Below are 19817 nucleotides of genomic sequence, written 5' to 3' on the forward strand. Positions count from 1 at the left end.
GGTGTGTTGGAAAAATAGGTTTAAAGTTTATTTGAAAGTATATTTTTTGATTGTTTTTTTTTTATATTAAAATGTTTTTTTTATTTTTAAAAAATTATTTTTAAAATTAATACATCAAAATTATTCAAAAAATATATAAAAAATTAATTTTTAATAAAATAATTAATTTTTTAAAAAAACACGAATTGGCTTGAATTTTCAAACTGGTTATTAAAAAATTTGTTTGAAAGGTGTTTGATGTTTATGTTTTTATAGCTTGAATAGAGGTTTCATAGGCCGTTGGCCATTTATATAGATTTTTATCATATCCTAAGAAGTATTTTACTCGCTGGAAAATGACTAATAAAGATAATACAAGATAGTTCTAATTAATTAGAACTAGTCAACATTTCTGCCACGCATAAAGCCTTGACTTTTCTTCCCAGTCGTAGGATGCTTCCTCCTCCATCCCACCCAGTTGCTGCTCGGAAATTATCTCAGTTGCCGTCAATATAGGTTCACAAAATCCTCCTCCCACAATGACTTCCAGCACCGGCCGCCCACCCTGGATTTCCGCTTCTGCTGTTCCCTTTGCGGCTGATTTCTAGTCCACCGGGGTCCTCATCGGATTTTAAGCGGGAGTTCAAGGAGTGGAAAAAGATAAACCCAATATTCCAATGGCTCAAAGCCAAATAAAAGTTCAAACGAAGAAGAAAAAAAGAAAGCCCCGCCCCACACGGAGAATTAGAAATTGTTTTTATTTATAAAAAAAAAAAACAAATCATCTTGGAAAAAACAAAGTTTTAGATTTTCTACTAATATCATCCAGGCTAGCCCTAATTTGTTGGATCAGTCGTGTCAGGTTGTGTCTTCTAGCTAGCCTGAAATGTTTGGCAAAACCTTAAATTCCGGCGACTTCACTAGTATATAGCTCCCTCGCCATTAATGCATCGGCAAAGTTAATGCAACGTTTCACTTGGTTTGTGCTCCACACTTCCACCTGCTCATAGAAAAAGAAAGAAGGTATTTTCCACTTGAGCACCTTCTTCAATGGTGTTGTTTGAGCTTGAGATTCAAGTTAAAGCTTGATTGATTTGTTAATTTATTATTAAATGAGCAAGTCAATGATGAGGATGAGTGCGGGTTAAGACGTAATTAAGAGATTCAACCCCATCACTAATTACCATCAAGGACTAAGGCACGCCCGCACAGCAATTTGCTCCTTTCTCCCGCTAGGTCAACTAATTAACATGATCATTAACGCTTGGAGACCCTTTTCAATGGAGAAGGAAAAGAGGTCAAATACAGTCAAAATGGATTTGATTAGGCGACAATGATCATGATTATGTCTTGGTAGTGGATTTTCCCTTGGATATGTAAGAATCCGTTAAGTAAAGTGCTTGCTTTGCAGCCCCCCTCCCCTCGAACATGGAAAAAAGGAAAAGAGGAAAAGAGAAGAGTGCTTGCTTTTTTCTTCGGCTAGCATCTTGTGCTCAGTCAAAAGTTCTGTAGAGGAACCACATTTTTGTGCTGAAAATTGTGAGGGAGGTGTTTCTAGTTGCAGCTAAAGTTTCACACAAATCCTCAAGGCTTGGCTTCTAGGGTGTTTGGCTCTCTTAAAGTTTTTAATACATATATTTTTTATTTTGCTTTAAATTATTATTATTATTTTTAATTTTTTAAATATTTTAATGTCAAATAATCATTTTAAATATCTTTAAATAAAAAACTTTAGACTTGAAACTTTATATAAATTCACACCACTTTTGTGCTTGATTTTTGTCAAATAAACGGGGATAGTAAGATTTGAATTCATGATCAATTGATAATCAAGAATATAATATTATGTCAAAAAACCAACTTAACCTAATAACTTAAGTTGTTAAGTGAGATTTTAATATAATGATTTATATTATTGTTTAACTCATCATTTTAAGTGAAAGCTTCTTTTATTTGAAATTTACATAGATTGATATTATTTTATATTTAATTTTTATCAAATAAATAGGGATTGTGAGATTCGAACTCGTGATCATTTTGTTATCAAAGCTCTAATGCTATGTTAAAAAAACCAATTCAACCCAAAAATTTAAGTTTTTAGAAGAGGTCTTAAGATATAGTCAATATTATTTTTGAACATTTAATGTGTTAAATTAGAAGTGAGTTTTAAAAAATAATAAAAAATATTATTTTTAATATATTTTAAATAAGAAACATTTTATCTCAAATATCCCCTCTACTGCGCAATACAAATAGTCTTTGAGATTGAACCACGAGGAACTAGAGTGGAAATTCCAAAGAGTAAAATACTAGCCGTGATGGTCGAAATGTTGGGAAGTAGGAGCAGAATATTGATTCAAATGATTCAGTTTAGAATCTTTAGATACAAAAATTTAACCAAATTAATTTTTTTTTTTAAAATTTGAATCAAATTAAAAAACCAAACCAAACAGATTAGTTAGTTTGATTTTATTTTTAAAAAAATATAAATAAATCCATTTTAATTCATGGACTTTTTAGTTAGGATGTCCCTGACAAATTTTAATTTAATGGGACTTTAGTTTTTAGTGTATTTTTCTTGATTTGATTTAGTTTAATTTAGTTTGATTTTTTCAAATTCAGTTTTGTTTTTCAGTTAAATTTTTTCAGTTCTGCCTTTTTAAATCAAACTAAACTAAGTTCTTTTAATTTTCTAATTGAAATTATCCAAAAATAAAAGTTAATAAAGCAAGTCGTGGTTCGTAGCAGTGGGGTTTTAATTCTCGAACTGATAGCAACCAACCTTAGGTAGCCTAAAAGGAAAGATTCCAAAATCTTAGCTTGTGGAAGAGGAAACCAGAGGAAGGAGACTATGAGCAGTCAACTAAATCAGGCGCAATGATTTTGGACAAAGAAAAGCACGAAAAAAAGAAAAAGAAACCACAGAAAAAGATCGATGAGAGATTAGACCGCAACCGAAGTATAGATGACAATAATCTTTTCGTTGTTAGTTGGTTAGTGATCTCACTCCGTTTTTATCTCAGTTTCATCCCTTGGAAATTCTTTTTATCAATTTCGTGTCCGATGTTTTATATGTTTTTCAATTGCATCCTTTCATTTGAAGCTGTCGCAGTTGTTTGACAAAAACAAAGGTCATAATCTCTTCAAAATGGCATGTTTAATTCTATAAAATAATAGAAAAACATATAAGAAAACGTAATAATTGTTTTAAAGAGCTTATTTTGATATTAATTTAAAAAAACACCAAAAACAAATTAATTTGAAAAAAAAATCATTTTTTTTTAAATAATGTTTTGGCAACAATAACAAACACAATTCAAGTGTGTGCTTAGTAATAATATGGTGTATGGTGCTTTTACAAAAGTTATTTTTAATTACAAATACATTAAAATGATATTTTTTTTAAAAAAAATTTATTTTTCTTCCTTCATCACATGAAAATCATTAAAAATATATTTAAAAATGTATCGATTTGATGTATTTTTAAGAGAAAAAAAAAATCAAAATGTATCAATTTAATCCCTAAATAATTATGCTAGGGATCTAATTGGAAATTGCTGGACAATTAGAGATTAATCTGAAGTTTCCCTTTTGTTTTCCCTTAGAAATTCGAAATATAATAACAATAAAATCGAGATCGAGCGAGTCAACAAGCAATCGGGAGGGACACAGAGGCTATAGCTCACCAAACTTTTACTTTTTCTTTCTGTTCTTTTTCCCCTCTCCTCTCCCTAACCATTTACTTTCTTACATTTTGGGCCTCGAAAAAGAGGTGGAATTCCAGGACAAGGGAATGATCATACGGACATGTGTTGGCAGAGGCAGCAAGCAATTGCAGACAAAAACAAGAACATGAAAGAAATATCTTGCATGCATGGAGATGAGCTGTTCTCCGCATGCTCATTATTGATCATCTTTAACGTTGTCCCTCAAATGTTGGGCTTTACACAGATCTAGCACTGTGCCCTGCACTTTCCACCTTTTGTCAATCATCTTTAACAATCATGGAAGAGATGCAGCAGAATAAATGAGAGACCCAGAGGGAGCCATGAGACAATCACAGCAGATTATAATGGTGTCACATAAACTCTGCCCACCGTTAGATCAATCTTTAGATTGGATCTTAAAACTATACGTAGATATATCCTCATGTTAGTTTACAAGTCAACCAAAATAAAGTTACTATTTTCCTTTCATATTGACGCATTCAACTTAATAAGATAATATTAGCCAGTTCTATCCTCGTATAAAAATAACAAAATATATTATAAGAAATATATCTCAATTCAATTTATTTTCTAAAAATTATATAATCTAAGAAATATATCTCAATTACTTAGATCTCGAGTTTGTTTTCTAAAAATTACTAGTTCAAGTCCTACAAATTTTAGAGCTACTAGAAACTTATATAATTATTAAATTCAAGAGCCGTAAGATTAATTGAGATACACACAAATTGATCTGGATATCTAGATTAATAATAATAATAAAAAAAAGACAAGATACAAACCACATAATCACCAGCCCTATCCCTTGGAGTTTTTCTAGGACTGGTGTGGAAGAACCATCGCGCAACACTAATTTCACAGCATAATTGTTCATCCCTTGGAGTTTTTCTAGGACTGGTGATGCCAGCTGCTTAAAGAGATCTGCTAACAGTAGTGATGGTATTAAATTATCTTTGGAAAACTTGGAGGGGGAGGGAACGAAATTTCACCTTCGTTCTTTGGATATCTGAGGGGAAAAATGGAAAGGTCTGTTTTTTGCCAAAATTATTGTCCCTTCAATGCCACATGGTCAATACATTCAAAATTCTCAGAGGGATGCATGGCTATTACAATATCCATTCCTGCTAGCTTGTCACGAAGATTAGATTACAATATCCAGTGGGACATCTACTCATCAATGTCAACCGCACACATGAAAGACATAAAAGCTAGTGGCTATAAGGTGAACTCATAAAGTTAGAGGAGCATTTTACTCCAGCAGCTTTGTCCAAAAACCACTTCAATTCAGCTTCTGGTGTAACCATTTGAACAGGCAGCAACGCAGGATTTTGAGTCTTTCCCGATGCCTTGAGCACTGCAGCAACTTCACCAGGTTTTGTTGAGTCCATAATGTGAGTAATCCATTTCTCATTTTCCATGACAAGTAGATACCAAGGGAGCAGAGAAGCTACATGTCCATCCCATCCCTGGAAGCATGAGATCAAACTTTGGGAGCCTAGTCGCTAATGATTTGGCGAAAGAGAAGTAAGTAACTTCCACTTAATTAAAGAATAACATGGACTCAACAGGAACTATAGGATCAAGAAGCTGAATATTAAAAATCTGTGAAACAACAAGTGAGGTTGCATCTGCAAAAATGATTCTCTTTAAAAATGCTACTGAATGACATTCTGTATTGACACAAGTCTTTCCATTGATCAAATACAAGAAGAAAACTCAATCCTCAACTATCACTGAGATTACATCATCGAGTGGCACATCTACTGATCGACAACGCAGCAGAAAACAACCACGCTACTGGTAACTCTTATTTGGATGAACTTGTAAGGCTACATTTGCGCTCCTACAGCTTTGAAGCTGCATCTTTGTCCAAAAACCACTTCAACTCTCCTTCAGGTGAAACCATTTGAACAGGAAACATGTCAGAGTTTTGACTCTTTCCCAATGCTGTCTGCACTACGCTAGCTTTACCAGCACCGCATACCACAAGAGCGATATATGAAGATGAATTGATGACAGGGAAGGTAAATGTAATTCTCCCAGGAGGTGGTTTTGGGGAATCTGTGATGTGAGTAACCCATTTCTGATTTTCCTTGAGGAGTGGGTGGCCAGGGAACAGAGAGGCTACATGTCCATCTGGACCCATGCCCACAAGCATGAGATCGAACTTTGGGAACCCACTCACTGAAGATTTATTTATCACACCACTATGAACCAAATGTTTCAGACAAGTTTCATAATCATCGGCAGCACCCTCAGCTGACAGTGCATCGTTGATCGCATGGACATTACCAGGGGGAATTGGTACCTGCCAAGAATTAAAGGAGCAGAAAGAAAGAAAAAGGTTTTACCTTGTGATTGAATATTACAAGACTATAAACTAAAATAGAAAATGAAATATCATGAAGAAAAAGATGTTGGCCTCATGTATTAAACCACAAGAAACATTTATAGTAGATCAATTTTTAACATACATGACTCTTATATGAGATCTGAATCGTTACGCTGAGACCACTTCATCATAATTTGCAAAGCTATTGAACCCATACATTACTTGTAGATGCAGCTTGAATTCTTCAATAGCCTCGCCGTACATTGTTTGTTTAGACATGCCTAGTGATAGAGCTTCATTTTTTTTCATGTGTAATTTTCACTTTCATGGGCAAAGCAAAAAAAATATCCACAGTTTCTTCCATTTATTATACTCAGATTCCTTGAGCACTGTGGGCCTAAATCATTGCCAGTAGACATCCAAGAACACAGCTAAACAGACTACAATATTACTAAGAAGAAAGAGTTACATACCTTTGAAAGAAAACCATCAAAAGCAAGTTTGTAGTTACTGTCTGGATGATCTTTAGGAACAACTCTCTCATCCACCCAAAATACATGCCATTTCGACCAATCTATTGAATCCACATAAGGTGCCTCCACTAATTTCCTGAACCCCGCAACAAAAAATGACAAACCATCAAAACCCATGATCATGAATCCAATAATGAACAAAAAAAAAAAGAGCTTGACTGATTTGATCAAGCTAGACTGCAGAGACAAATACCTGAGGGACTTGATGAGAGAACCACCAGACACAACAACAGTGAAAGACCCTCTTTCTTTGGCAAATTTATCAGATAAATCAGCTGTGTATTTTGCAAGAGACACAGCCAGTTCCTCCTCTGTATCAAACACTTCCACAACCTTCTTGTTTTTCTGGTCAACGGTGGTGATCCCAGACGAAGCCATGGACGATGCCTTTGTTGTTTGTTGTTGTTGTTGTTGCTGTTCTTCTTGATATCTTTAAAGCAGAACTGATCGAGCAATTGAGTTTCTTGAAATTCAACGATACCTGAGGTAGTTGGTTTATAGAAATGGAAAAGGGTCTGCACAGTTTAGGCAGGGAAGTGGAGAAAGTGAGAGATGAAGCAGCAGTAGCCATGGATAGAGGGAGAGATTTATTTTTAGCCGTTTGATCCTTTGAAGCACCGGTGATTCTTCTGTTGATCAGGGATTAATGGTAGGTGAAGGAGAGATTTTGGGGTTTTGGGTTTCTTTGATGAGGTGGCGTTACAAACTATGCTGATAGAGTCACACGTGTACTAGAGCAAGGAGTGGGTCCCACTAAGACAGTTTTGGAAGCTGTGATTGGTTTTTTCTCTTACAAGTACACACAGACAGGAACCTTGTAACTGATATAACCCAGAAACTCAACTCGGTTCCTTTGAGTAATGCGTTTGGTATAAAAAATATTAATTTTGATTTATTTTTTTAATTTTGAAATATTAATATTAAAAATAAAAAATATTCTTTAAAAACCATCTTGTATTTAGTCCTTAATGATTTGGGTCCAGTAAGTTGCAGTTGATTATAAGCATTTAAAAAAAAAGAAAGAAAAAAGATTTCAAAATATACACAATTTATAATAATAGAGAGACTCATAAATGAGTGTTGTGTTTACATGATTAAGAAAATTCATGCACTATATTTTTGTAAAAATATTTTTTTAATTAAAAATATATTATATTAAAATAATATATTTTATATCAACTCATTAAAATCATAAAAAAATAAATTTAAAAACATTAATTATATATTTTTTTCAAGTGAAAAACAAATTTTTAAAACTTGAACCAAAAAAACAACATTAACTAAATGCCAAAAATTCACAATCTTGGTCATGTACAAAATTCATGTTTTTAACTTTTTATTGAAATGAATTTGTCAAGTCTGCTCATTAGAGCAGATCCATATACTGTAATAGAAGATTCTTTTTTCTTTACATAGAATTGATCAATAACATAAAGTAATTAAAATTAAAATCCGAACAGCAGATTAAGAGGATTTGCATAATAAAAAAAAATGATAATATTTCAATTTTTTTTTAAGTAAAACGAACGTTTAGGAAAGAAAAAAAAACGTATTTTTTAGGATTATAGTCAATTACAAGCAGTAACAGCAAAGGGCACTTTTCCATCTTACATATTCCAATTAATTGATTAATATAAACACAATCCAAGCACTTCCAGATGGCAAAATAAATTACGTAGATCATTCGCCGTGGTCATAAAATGTCGAAGTTCGAAGGTCAGTGAGGATTGAAGAGCTAAAAGGAACTTGCGACGGTATTCTACTGGTTTGTTTTTATATTTTAAAAATATTTTTAAAAAATTTAATTTAATTTATTTATTTATTTTAAATTAATATGTTTTTATTATTTTCAAATTATTTTAATGGGCTGATGTCAAAAAAAAAAAAAAATAAAAAAAATATCTTCAATATATATTTTAACAAGAAATTTAAAGTTATTTGAAAAGTAACCGCAATCACATTATCAAATAAGTTAATAATCTATGTCTAATGAAGGGGATTAAGGATTCATATCATTGATTTACAAAGGTTTTTTTTTAAAAAAAAACTATTGGTATGTATTATTTAATTCATGAGTTAACTCATTGAATCACTAGAATTTAATTAGGTAATTAATTTTTATAACTAAAAAAAAATTAAACAGTAACAAGTAATCAGATTTATTTACTTGATTAATTTTAGAAATACTGACTTTAGATTATCAAATAATGATTTTGACTTTCATCCTTAATAATCCATTAAGTTTGATTAAAATTGTCAACATATTGTTAAAAGAAGTCATTAAATTTAAAGAAAATAACAAATTTTCTTTTAGATTGATGATTGGAGATCATACTTCAATTACTTTTTAGTCCATTGCTATCGTTTATCATGTGGAAGTAATGTATTTTTTTTTAGGTTTTATTATTAATGCCATTGCTAAAACAGTTTTTTTTCCCTTAAATGTGGAGACAAGTTTCATTATATTAGATCTTGTAAGAGCCACATATATTAAGATTTATCATCATTTTCAGTAAGGGTTTTTTATTTTTGCATTTTAAAATTTTTTTTGAAAAAAAATATTTTTATTTATTTCAAATTATTTTAATACGCTGATATCAAAAATAAATTTTTTAAAAATAAAAAATATATATATTTTTAATATATTTAAAGTAAAATACACTTAAAAAGTATAAATTCTAAATAATGATAATGATTTTTTAAATTATTTTTTCCAAAATCAATTCTTAAAAAGTCTTTTATGTTCGAAGCAAATCCTATTTTCATATTGCACAAATTTAATATGATTTTTTTAAAAATAAATTAGAAAATATTTTATTTTATATAACCAGAATTATTAGCAAAGAGTAATGCTAATCTTGCAAGAACTAAATATTAAATATTTTCATAAAAATATTACACAACAAAATTGACTTTAGAAATACAAGAATTAATTAAACTTTAATGACATTAAAAAAAAAAAGTAGAAGAAAATAACTATAATCCTATTCTGGTTTAGTAATCCCACAGTCCTCAAAAACAAACACCGCCTAAAAACACAAGAGAAACCCTAGCTGTCTCACTATATAAAAAAGCAAGCTCAAATGTAGGCCTCACTCTTGGCACAATGCAGATCTTTGTGAAAACCCTAACTGGCAAAACCATCACTCTTGAGGTCGAATCTAGTGATACTATTGACAATGTTAAAGCCAAAATCCAGGACAAGGAAGGTATTAGTCCATTTATTTGTCAAGACATTACCTCTCTCATTTTTTTTTTGAAGTGGGGTTTGTTTGATATTTGGAGATGAAGATCTGATGGTTGGGATTTTTTTTGTGGGTGTTTATCAGGGATTCCTCCTGACCAGCAGAGGCTGATCTTTGCTGGCAAGCAGCTGGAAGATGGACGTACCCTTGCTGATTACAATATCCAGAAGGGTTAGTGTCTTGTAAAGATTCTCTTTTTTTTTTTTTTTGTTTCGTCTGGTTTAAAAGTTTGAGTCGAATTGAGATTTTGCTTGAGCTCAATTATGGTAGAATGAAATTTTTGTTATTCAAAGGGTGATTTTGTTGTCGAGTTTTGATTGTCTTGATGATATAATGGATAAATTTAATGGTAAAAGATGTAGTGGTCGATTGGATTTTGTTTTAATTTTTGTGCTCTAAAGAGTGGTGTTTTGTTGAGTAATTAGGATTATTATAGTTTTATTTAGAGTGTAAATGATTAAAATAAATAAATAAATCATATCTTTGATAAGTAACATTGAAATATATGCTTATTTCTGTTCTATTTTGAATTTATACTTGCAAAGAAACAAAAATTACCACGCCTCTTTAAGTTTCGATGTGAAATATTGTTTTAGAAAGCTTTTAATCTGTTTTTCTCTGATTATTTCCTTTTGTTTGGTGACCAATCAAGCAGAGTGTGGATATGTTGTCTTGAATCGTGTAATGGTTATCTTATTTGAATTCCCTGTGTATTTTTGCAGAGTCAACACTTCATCTGGTTCTGAGGCTTCGTGGTGGAATTATCGAGCCATCTTTGATGGCTTTGGCCAGGAAATATAACCAGGAAAAGATGATCTGCCGCAAGTAAGTCCATCTTAATTTCTTCAATGGCTCTTTTGTGTTTAGGATTACTGTAATCAGATGTTGCTTGACTGAATTTGAAGTTGCCCGTTCCTTTAAATTATGATATCAATTTTTATATTTTGAAGTTCAAATGAATGTGCTGTTTTGTTTAAGAAGATGAAGACAATGACACGGTTCTGCATTGTCCTTTTGTCTATTCATATAAATGGACATGGATTTTGTATAGCAAGTTTATATGCGAAGCAGGTGTTCAATATTTTCATTTAGAACTTGATGAAATCTATTTGTTTGTGATTAACTATGCAATGCATGGCGCTTCAAAATGGTGAATGATTTTGTTTCAGATGCTATGCACGCCTGCATCCTCGTGCTGTCAACTGCAGGAAGAAGAAGTGCGGCCACAGCAATCAGGTTGAACATCTTATCTCACCACATTTGTCAATTGTCATTATGCTTATATTTTACTATTATACAGCTAGACTCATCTTATTTTGTAAATTAATTTAAACATCTCATTTCTTGTGCTGCAGCTGAGGCCAAAGAAGAAGATTAAGTAGACTGTTTATCAGGTGACGGAGTTCCAGTACTTCCTATTAGGTTATGGGATGCTTAGTATCTGGTTATGTCGAACATTTTGCTGGTTGGGGTTTTAAGACTTCCATGGCCGCAGTTTGAAATTGCAATGTTTTATGATTATGTGGTTATTTTGCTATAGAATACTTTAACAACGCCATCTTTATTCTGAATGCTTGCTTCAAGCTCAACGCAATATTTTCATGTCCTTTATAATGGTTACAAGTGAGACCTTGATAATGATATGGACAAGTGACTTCCATGGCTGGATCCTGAGTTGATGTCCAGTGTGATGAATATAAGGTCAAGTATGAGATGCAGCTGCAAAACATCTCAATGTTATTGTTGTACCAAGCTTCCCACAACTCACATCAGCGTTTTGCTGCTTATAACAGGGTATTTCAACCCCAGGATTCCAATCTCTGTTAATGGCAGTGCCTTCGATACCATGTTGAACTCCACGTATTTCAAATGTAGGCATTGATTTTAATTAAGAACAGTCACAGATGTTTATGAATGTTTAATTTAGTTGGTAAAATGAATCAATTAATATTGTTTGAAGATATCCAAGTTGAATGGCCAAAACTTTTCTAAAATAATAAGTATTGTTATTCAATGCCATAAACCTTCTCTCTTCCGCTCTTTCCTGTTCTCTCCATGCAGCAACTTTTGTGCACTCTTCAGACCCCCCTGTTTCCTTTTTTTTTTTCCTCCAAAAATTTTGAGTGTTACTTTGCTTCTAAAAACCTAAAAAAATAGTAGAGTAGCATAGGACAAAAAGAGCCAAGCCATTCTTGGGAAGTTTCCCTAATGATGTGATTTCAAGACAATCATAACACGTTAGCTCTACCTATCCTTGGAGGTAATACCGGACCACCATATGATGAAACAGGAAGCTTTTCAAGAATATATGAGGCCGTGATGAATCGAGAATTTGCAGCTCATCCCTTTCATTTCATGAATCATCAAAATTATCAGACCACCATTCTAAGGTTAATTCACGGAGCCATCGCATTTCTTTAGATCTGCAAGCTCTGCTTTTTTTCTTTTTCTTTTTTTTGTTCACGGGTCTATACTCTATAGGATGAGGATTACTTGATAGTAATTGTTTAGAATTTTAATATATATATATATATATATATATATATATATATGTATGTATGTATGTATTTTTTTTTTTTTGTAAAAACAGATTTAAATCAAGAAAGATAAATGTAACTCAAAAAAGATAAATTTTACTTGGTTTGATTTCAAGTTTTTAAATATTTTTTTTATATATTTTCAATTGATGGATTAATTTGTTAATATTCTAAAAGCATTTACAAGATGTTTTTGAATTGAAATGAATTAAAAATCAAGTTGAGCATCTGAAACATTACGCAACCCTTCAACAAGTAGCTTCCTTTGGTGATGTGAAAATTCCTTCGGTGATGTGAAAATGAGGTGGAACTTGTAGTAGATACCTTTATATATTAGATTAATGAACATTTTCAAATTAGATGTGGGAATTTTTATTTTGAAATTTTCTTGTTATTCTTGGATTCTTTTCCTAATTAAATTGAAATAATTATCCAATTATTTTCTTAATGCATGATCTCTCTCAGTTTGCTAGTGGAGGAATATGCTTTCATAAGGATGATATCACAGTAAATGATGGAGAAGAGTGAGTGCGACTCTTTTCGCCATTCAACATTCACTTCTCGCTCGTTTGACAACTGCCATAGGTTTAATGTCTTCAATAAAAGAAAGAGTTTGCGGACGTCCTTGGTATTGCCAGAAGGAGGGATGATCAGCTTGCTACATGTCAAGAAACGTGGTGTTGTATGACTTGTGTCGAAGAACCATCTCAACCTAAAAATTTAAGTTTTTAGGTAAGGTTCCGATATATTATTTATATTATTATTTAATATACTCCCTCAAATGAAAGTTTTTTGGATTTAAAACTTGCACAGACCCACATTACCTTGTGTTTAATTTTATCAAATAAATGGGGATAGTGAGATTTGAACTTGTGACCGCTTAGTTATTAAAGCTCTGATACCATGTCAAAGAATCATCTCAATCTAAAAGTTTAAGTTTTTAGATAAGATATCAAAATATTATTTATATTATTCTCTAACAGCTTGGCGTGGAAAATCTTAGTGCATATTTATTGGGAGTTTAGTGCAAGCATGCGTGTGCTAAACATAATGAAAGAAATTAAAGAGAATAAGAGAAAAAACATTAATGCCTAGATGGAGAGAGAGGGAGAGAAAGCAGTGGACTTGAAACAGGAGAATTGATGGAACTTTCACGTCTCCAAGGGAAGCTACTTGCTGAAGGGTTGCATAATGTTTCAAATCTCATTTTGACGATTCGTGAAATGAAAGGGATGAGCTGTAAGTCCTCGATTCATTACGGCCTCATCGCAGTCTCGAAAAGCATTCTGTTACATCATATGTTCGTACGGTGTTTCCTCCATGGATTGGAGACCCTGCTTTCACTAAAATGGTAGAGCTAAAGATTTGTGACTGTCTTAAAGTCACATCATTACCATCATTGGGGAAACTTTCAATACTTCGACGCCTGGAGCGTAAGTGGCTTGGATGAGGTGAAAGAAGTGTCTGCAGAGACTAATTCAACTCTAGAGATTCTTATGATTGCAGATATGCCAGGGTGGGAGGAATGGACTTGGCGATGGTGCTGGAGAAGAAATTCCCAGAAATACAGTCTAACATCACTCAAAGAATTGGTAATCCATAAAATCCCAAAAGTAGTGTCCTTTCCATTGCCATACACCCTCCAACACCTTCAAATTATAGGATGAGATTCTCTAGAGTCGTTGCCGAATGGAATGATGTGTGGACACAATCAATGCCTTCATGAAGCATTGGATATTTATGGCTGTCAAGAAGTGGTCTTGATGAACACAAAGTTAGGAAATCTTAACCACAGGTATCTGAAATCCATATCCAGGGGGTCCAGCACCTTTCCTCAAATCTTTGTGAATTTCTTACTGTCCCAAAATCCAATTATTTCCAAAGGAGGGCTCCCCTCGCACGCTTGGACTCCTGTATATCAGTAACTGTCCACCTCAGGAAAAACTGTGCAAAAAGAGTTGCTGAGTTCAGGATTCAGCCATTTGGTAGATTGACGAATTTTGATGTGCCTCAACATCTTGTGGATAGATACAGGAATTTCAAAGTCCTAAATCCAAGTACATAACTTGCTCTCTGGTAATATTTCAGAGTCCACAGTTCTAAAAATCCAGACCAGCCATTAAATAGACATAGTGGACATGATAGGCTATCGAATAGGTTAAGGAATTTCGAAGTACTTCCATTCTTGATCTGTACCATACATGTAACTGAAATTTCTCCATTGTTGACTGCAGGTTCACCCGATGCAGTGTTGTTTATACATAGCCTGAAGAGCTTATGTGATAACTTTGAAAGTCTGTAAAAACTTATTTTATTCTGTTTTCCCTCTTAACCTACGTAACAGAGTACCTTCAGGTTTTATACAGAGAAGGATTTTAGTTTTCCTATTCAATACAATCTCTATTGCGGAAATAAAGGTTTCCCTAAACAAATGGGATTTCCTTTACGTAACAGTATCCTATTCTTGCTCTAACTTCTCTACTTGGACAGCTAACGCCAACACTCCCCCTCAAGTTGGTGCGTATATATCCCTTATGCCCAACTTGTCAAGTGAGCTGTGGAAAATTTTAGAGGACACTGCCTTTGTAAGTATATCTGCCAACTGGTCTTCTGATTTGACGAAAGGGAACCGAATAATTTTTTCATCCAGGTTCTGTTTAATAAAATGTCGATCCACCTCAACGTGTTTAGTGCGGTCATGCTGGACAGGATTGTGGGAAATGTCAATGGCTGCCTTGTTATCACAAAACAAATTCATTTCAGAGCTAGGAGCAATACCAATCTCCGTGAGCAACCTTCTAAGCCAAAGAAGCTCACAAAGACCTTTAGCCATTCCTCGAAATTCAGCTTCAGCGCTGGATAAAGCCACTACCTTTTGCTTCTTGCTCCTCCATGTAACAAGGTTGCCTCCTACGAATGTAAAGTAGCCGGATGTGGATTTTCTATCAGAAACATTTCCTGCCCAGTCAGCATCCGTGTATCCATCAACATGCACTTGATTATTTTTTGAGAACATAAGTCCCTTTCCAGGAGAGGACTTCAAGTAGCGTAGAATCCGAATTACAGCATCCATATGGTCTTCACTAGGGCAGTGCATAAACTGACTCACAACACTTACAGCATAAGCAATATCTGGGCGGGTATGAGATAAATAGATAAGTTTACCTACTAACCGTTGATACCCCTCTTTGTTTGCTGGTACCTGATCTGTATACTCTCCAAGTTTGTGATTCTGAACAATCGGAGTATCAGCTGGCTTACATTCCAGTAACCCCACTTCTGTCAGCAAGTCTAGTACATATTTCCTTTGAGAAAGGAATATGCCTTGTCCTGACCTGGCCACTTCAATCCCAAGAAAATATTTGAGCCCGCCTAGGTCTTTCATTTCAAATTCGGTTGACAATTGTTCTTGGAGTCTGGATATTTCTTCTACATCATCTCCTGTAACAATCATGTCATCTACATAAACTATTAGAGCAGTTACCTTTCCCATGCGATGTTTTAGGAAGAGTGTATGATCTGAGTTGCTTTGTTGAAACCCATATTTTCTCATAGCTGAACTAAACCGACCAAACCATGCACGGGGTGACTGTTTTAATCCATACAATGCTCGTTGTAGTTTACATACCACTCGTGCCTCTGAGGAAGACAAGCATCCTGGCGGAATGTCCATGTAAACTTCCTCCTCAAGATCACCATGGAGGAAGGCGTTTTTTACATCAAGTTGGCGCAGTGGCCAATCTAAATTTGCTGCAAGAGATAGCAAGACTCTAATAGTATTTAGTTTGGCTACGGGTGAGAAAGTTTCTTGATAATCTATGCCATATGTCTGTGTATACCCCTTTGCCACCAGTCTTGTCTTATGTCGATCGATGGAGCCATCTGCTTTGTATTTAGTGGAGAAAATCCACTTACACCCCACGGTCTTCTTCCCCTCAGGTAGTTCCACCAGTGCCCATGTTTTATTTTTCTGCAACGCCTCCAGTTCTTCCTTTATAGCGTTAGTCCAGTGTGGATCTGTCAAGGCTTCTTCAACGCTGCCAGGTATTTTACATGAGGACAAGGTGTGTGCAAATGCTCTTAGGGGTCCAGATAACCGTTGTGTAGACACATAGTTGGTGATTGGATATTTGGAACGTCTGTCTTCTATGTCTGGACAGTACCTATTTGGTGGCTTGCCCCGATTGTGTCTGTAAGGTAGAACAGGACTGGAAGAATTATTCATGACATTAGTGTGTAGAGGTGTAGTAGGAGAGCTTACCTCAGGATTATTCTCAGGAGGAGTGTCATCGGGGTCAGGTACTAAGAAGAGGGGAGAGTCATCGTCAGATTCTGTATTTATCACTGAATTAGTCTGATCCTTCGGCTCAATTCTTTCATCTTCACTGTGCAGATACGTTGGATTGCTTCCAACATTAGCTCCACTGTGCAAATACTCAGCTTCACTAGCTATTAGGTGTTGTTGTCTTGACAGCCCTTCACTGCCCAGTAGGTGTTGCTGTTCTCCCAACCAATTCTGCTCTTCATCACGGTGCTCCCCCTGAAGAGTGGAATTGGATGCTGGTGATGGGAAAAAGGTGTCCGACTCTAAGAATGTGACATCCATGGTAGTGTAGGTGCGTTTGGTAGAGGGATCAAGGCAGCGATATCCTTTCTTATGTACTCCATACCCTAAGAATAGGCATCGGACTGCACAAAGATCCAACTTAGATCTCTGATTCTTATGGAGGTGTACAAAAGCAACGCAACCAAAAATTCGGGGAGGGAGCAACAACACAGTAGGCAATGGGACATGGTCCGATAGGACCTTTAAAGGAGTCTGAAACGTTAATACCTTGGCAGGCATACGGTTCAGCAAGTGCACGGCTGTAGCGACAACATCAGTCCAATAGAGACTAGGCACATGTGCCCCGATTAATAGAGCACGTGCAATTTCTAAGATATGTCGGTTCTTTCTTTCAGCAAGGCCGTTTTGTTGTGGGGTCTGAGCACATGAGGTCTCATGGAGAAGACCATGATTCTGAAAGTATGCTTGAGACTGCTGATTAACATATTCCCCTCCATTGTCAGAATGAAGAACCTGAATCTTTGCAGAAAATTGAGTTTGAACCATGATATGAAAGGATTTGAACACACTAAATACTTCATCCTTGTGTTTCAGTAAGTACAACCATGTCATTCGAGTGCAATCATCGATAAAAATCACAAACCAACGATGTCCAGAAGCAGTAGTAATAGGGGAAGGTCCCCATACATCAGAGTGTATCAATGCAAACGGAATTGTGCTTTTATTCATGCTCACAGGATATGAAACCCTATGACTCTTTGCGAGAATGCAAGTATTACACGTAAAGTTTGAGTGCATTCCATTGGAAAATAAATCTGGAAATAAGTGCTTCAAATAACCAAATGAAGGATGTCCTAAGCGGTGATGCCATAACCAAATCTGTTGCTCTTTCTTGCTAACCGCGTGATCCATGAGGTTTGCTCTGCCTGAACTGAGGTCATCAACATAGTATAATCCCCCTCTTAGTACCACGCCCAATGATCTCCTTGGTGAGAATATCCTGAAGGAGACAAAATGTAGAGTATATTAATACCACACAATTAAGATCAGCAGTAACTTGGCTGACAGACATTAGTTTGTGGGAAAGGGATGGAACAAGTAATGTATGAGGTAAGGATAAAGAGGGAGATAGAGTCACAGTTCCAGCTCCTGTAACCGGACAAGGGACCCCATTAGCAGTAGCAACATGACTTCGTCTTGGCAGAGTGGTATGAGAAAAATCATTGGAGTCAAATGTCATGTGGTCTGTAGCCCCAGAGTCAAGAATCCAGTTGTCATCAGCATTGTGAGTAGAGCTATGAAGAACGTTACTGTTGTTACCTGAATTCTGTGTGGTTTCTGCGTGGGAGGTGAGTGATAATGACGGTTCCCCAGTGGCTACAGTAGCTCTCCCTGTGCTGCCATTAGGAGTATCTCGTTTCTTCCTTGTCTGAAGTTCATGCCACCAATCTGGATATCCATGTAACTTAAAGCAAGTTTCACGGGTATGTTTGGCATTGCCACAGTGAGTGCACTTCATTCCATCTGATGGAGCCGGTATTTTTCTAGATGGATTTGGTCTGTCATTGTTCAAGGAGAAATAACCTGTCTTCATTGGAGTGTGGTGTCGTCCTGCCTTGAGTCCTTTGGAATTCATAACCATTCCAGGAGCATTCTCGGTCTCTGAAGTCATTACTGTCTGCCTTATTTCTTCCCGTCTGACATGAGCATAGGCCTGCTCTACTGTAGGGAATGGTTTTAGCTGAAGTACATCGCTCCTGGTCTTGTCCAGCCGGTCATCCAATCCATCCAGGAAGGTATACACTCGATCTTCCTGCAAGATTAAATTGTATTTCTGAATGTCCACAGCACAATCCATTGGGTTAGGACGCCGAAAATCTATTTCTCGCCATAAGCCTTGAAGATTATTATAGTATTTTTCAATGGATCCGCCAGCTTGTTTCATCCGAGTCACACGACGGCGGAGGTCATAAACCTGAGACGTATCTGTCCCATCAAAATATGTTGTAGCAGCAGAATCCCACACTTGTTTTGTAGTAGGGAAGCGAATAAAATTAGCAACTAGAGAGGATTCCATAGAATTAATCAGCCAGCCCTTAACGATGGCATTCTCAGTTCGCCATCTCCTGAAGGTTAGGTCGGTTTCTGGAGGCTGAGGAAAGTCTCCATTAATATATCCCAACTTGTCTTTGCCAGAGATATACATCTCAACAACTTGGGACCATAAGGCAAAATTTGAGTCATTCAATTTGATGCCGATTGGAGTAGTCGAAGAATCAGCAGGTGGTGGGTGTTGGGAGGTCTGTGATCTAGAGAGGACTTCTGTCATCTTGGTCGTCAGGCTGGTAAGAATTGATTCGGTCTGGGGGTTGAGGTGTTCCATCAGTTCTGTTGATTCTGCCATAGAATCTAGGCTGTTTGAGTGTTTTTTTCTGGTCACAAGGTGGGTTGAGCAGAGGTCCTAGGAGCCCGCCGCTCTGATACCATGATAACTTTGAAAGTCTGTAAAAACTTATTTTATTCTGTTTTCCCTCTTAACCTACGTAACAGAGTACCTTCAGGTTTTATACAGAGAAGGATTTTAGTTTTCCTATTCAATACAATCTCTATTGCGGAAATAAAGGTTTCCCTAAACATATGGGATTTCCTTTACGTAACAGTATCCTATTCTTGCTCTAACTTCTCTACTTGGACAGCTAACGCCAACATTATGTTGTGATATAACAAGTGCATTTCTTACACCGGTTATGAGTAGAAGTTTTTCTCTTGATCCACTTCTTCTCTGTTTTGAGAGGCACATAATCTTTTTCCTTTTCAGATTTCATCATAGTGATGTATCAATTTTTCCACTCCCCAGTAGCATATGCAGTTTTGGCCCATCTGTTTTTCTCCTCTT

At 35.3% G+C, this 19817-nt stretch overlaps 3 protein-coding genes across 3 annotated transcripts; 1 reads left to right on the top strand and 2 right to left on the bottom strand.

The window, feature by feature from the left end:
• Window positions 1-5279: 5279 nt before the first annotated feature.
• LOC118046698 (6-phosphogluconolactonase 3, chloroplastic) lies at window positions 5280-7348 on the bottom strand. The gene is made up of 3 exons (XM_035055687.2): window positions 6766-7348; window positions 6513-6648; window positions 5280-6015 (listed from the first exon to the last, which is right to left on the bottom strand). Exons 1-3 carry the CDS (start codon window positions 6948-6950, stop codon window positions 5551-5553), a joined length of 786 nt encoding a protein of 261 aa, XP_034911578.1. The 5' UTR covers window positions 6951-7348; the 3' UTR covers window positions 5280-5550.
• A 2276-nt stretch (window positions 7349-9624) lies between these two features.
• LOC118046699 (ubiquitin-ribosomal protein eL40 fusion protein) lies at window positions 9625-11388 on the top strand. Its single transcript, XM_035055688.2, has 5 exons — window positions 9625-9781; window positions 9902-9988; window positions 10540-10642; window positions 10987-11053; window positions 11173-11388. Exons 1-5 carry the CDS (start codon window positions 9679-9681, stop codon window positions 11197-11199), a joined length of 387 nt encoding a protein of 128 aa, XP_034911579.1. The 5' UTR covers window positions 9625-9678; the 3' UTR covers window positions 11200-11388.
• A 7077-nt stretch (window positions 11389-18465) lies between these two features.
• Window positions 18466-19250, bottom strand: LOC140954345 (uncharacterized). Its single transcript, XM_073403670.1, has 2 exons — window positions 18561-19250; window positions 18466-18480 (listed from the first exon to the last, which is right to left on the bottom strand). The coding sequence occupies exons 1-2, from the start codon at window positions 19248-19250 to the stop codon at window positions 18466-18468; spliced, it is 705 nt and encodes a 234-aa protein (XP_073259771.1).
• Between the last annotated feature and the right edge of the window lie 567 nt (window positions 19251-19817).

The sequence above is a fragment of the Populus alba genome, chromosome 12 (genome assembly GCF_005239225.2).
Source record: "Populus alba chromosome 12, ASM523922v2, whole genome shotgun sequence".
In the NCBI taxonomy this organism is placed as follows: Eukaryota; Viridiplantae; Streptophyta; class Magnoliopsida; order Malpighiales; family Salicaceae; genus Populus; species Populus alba.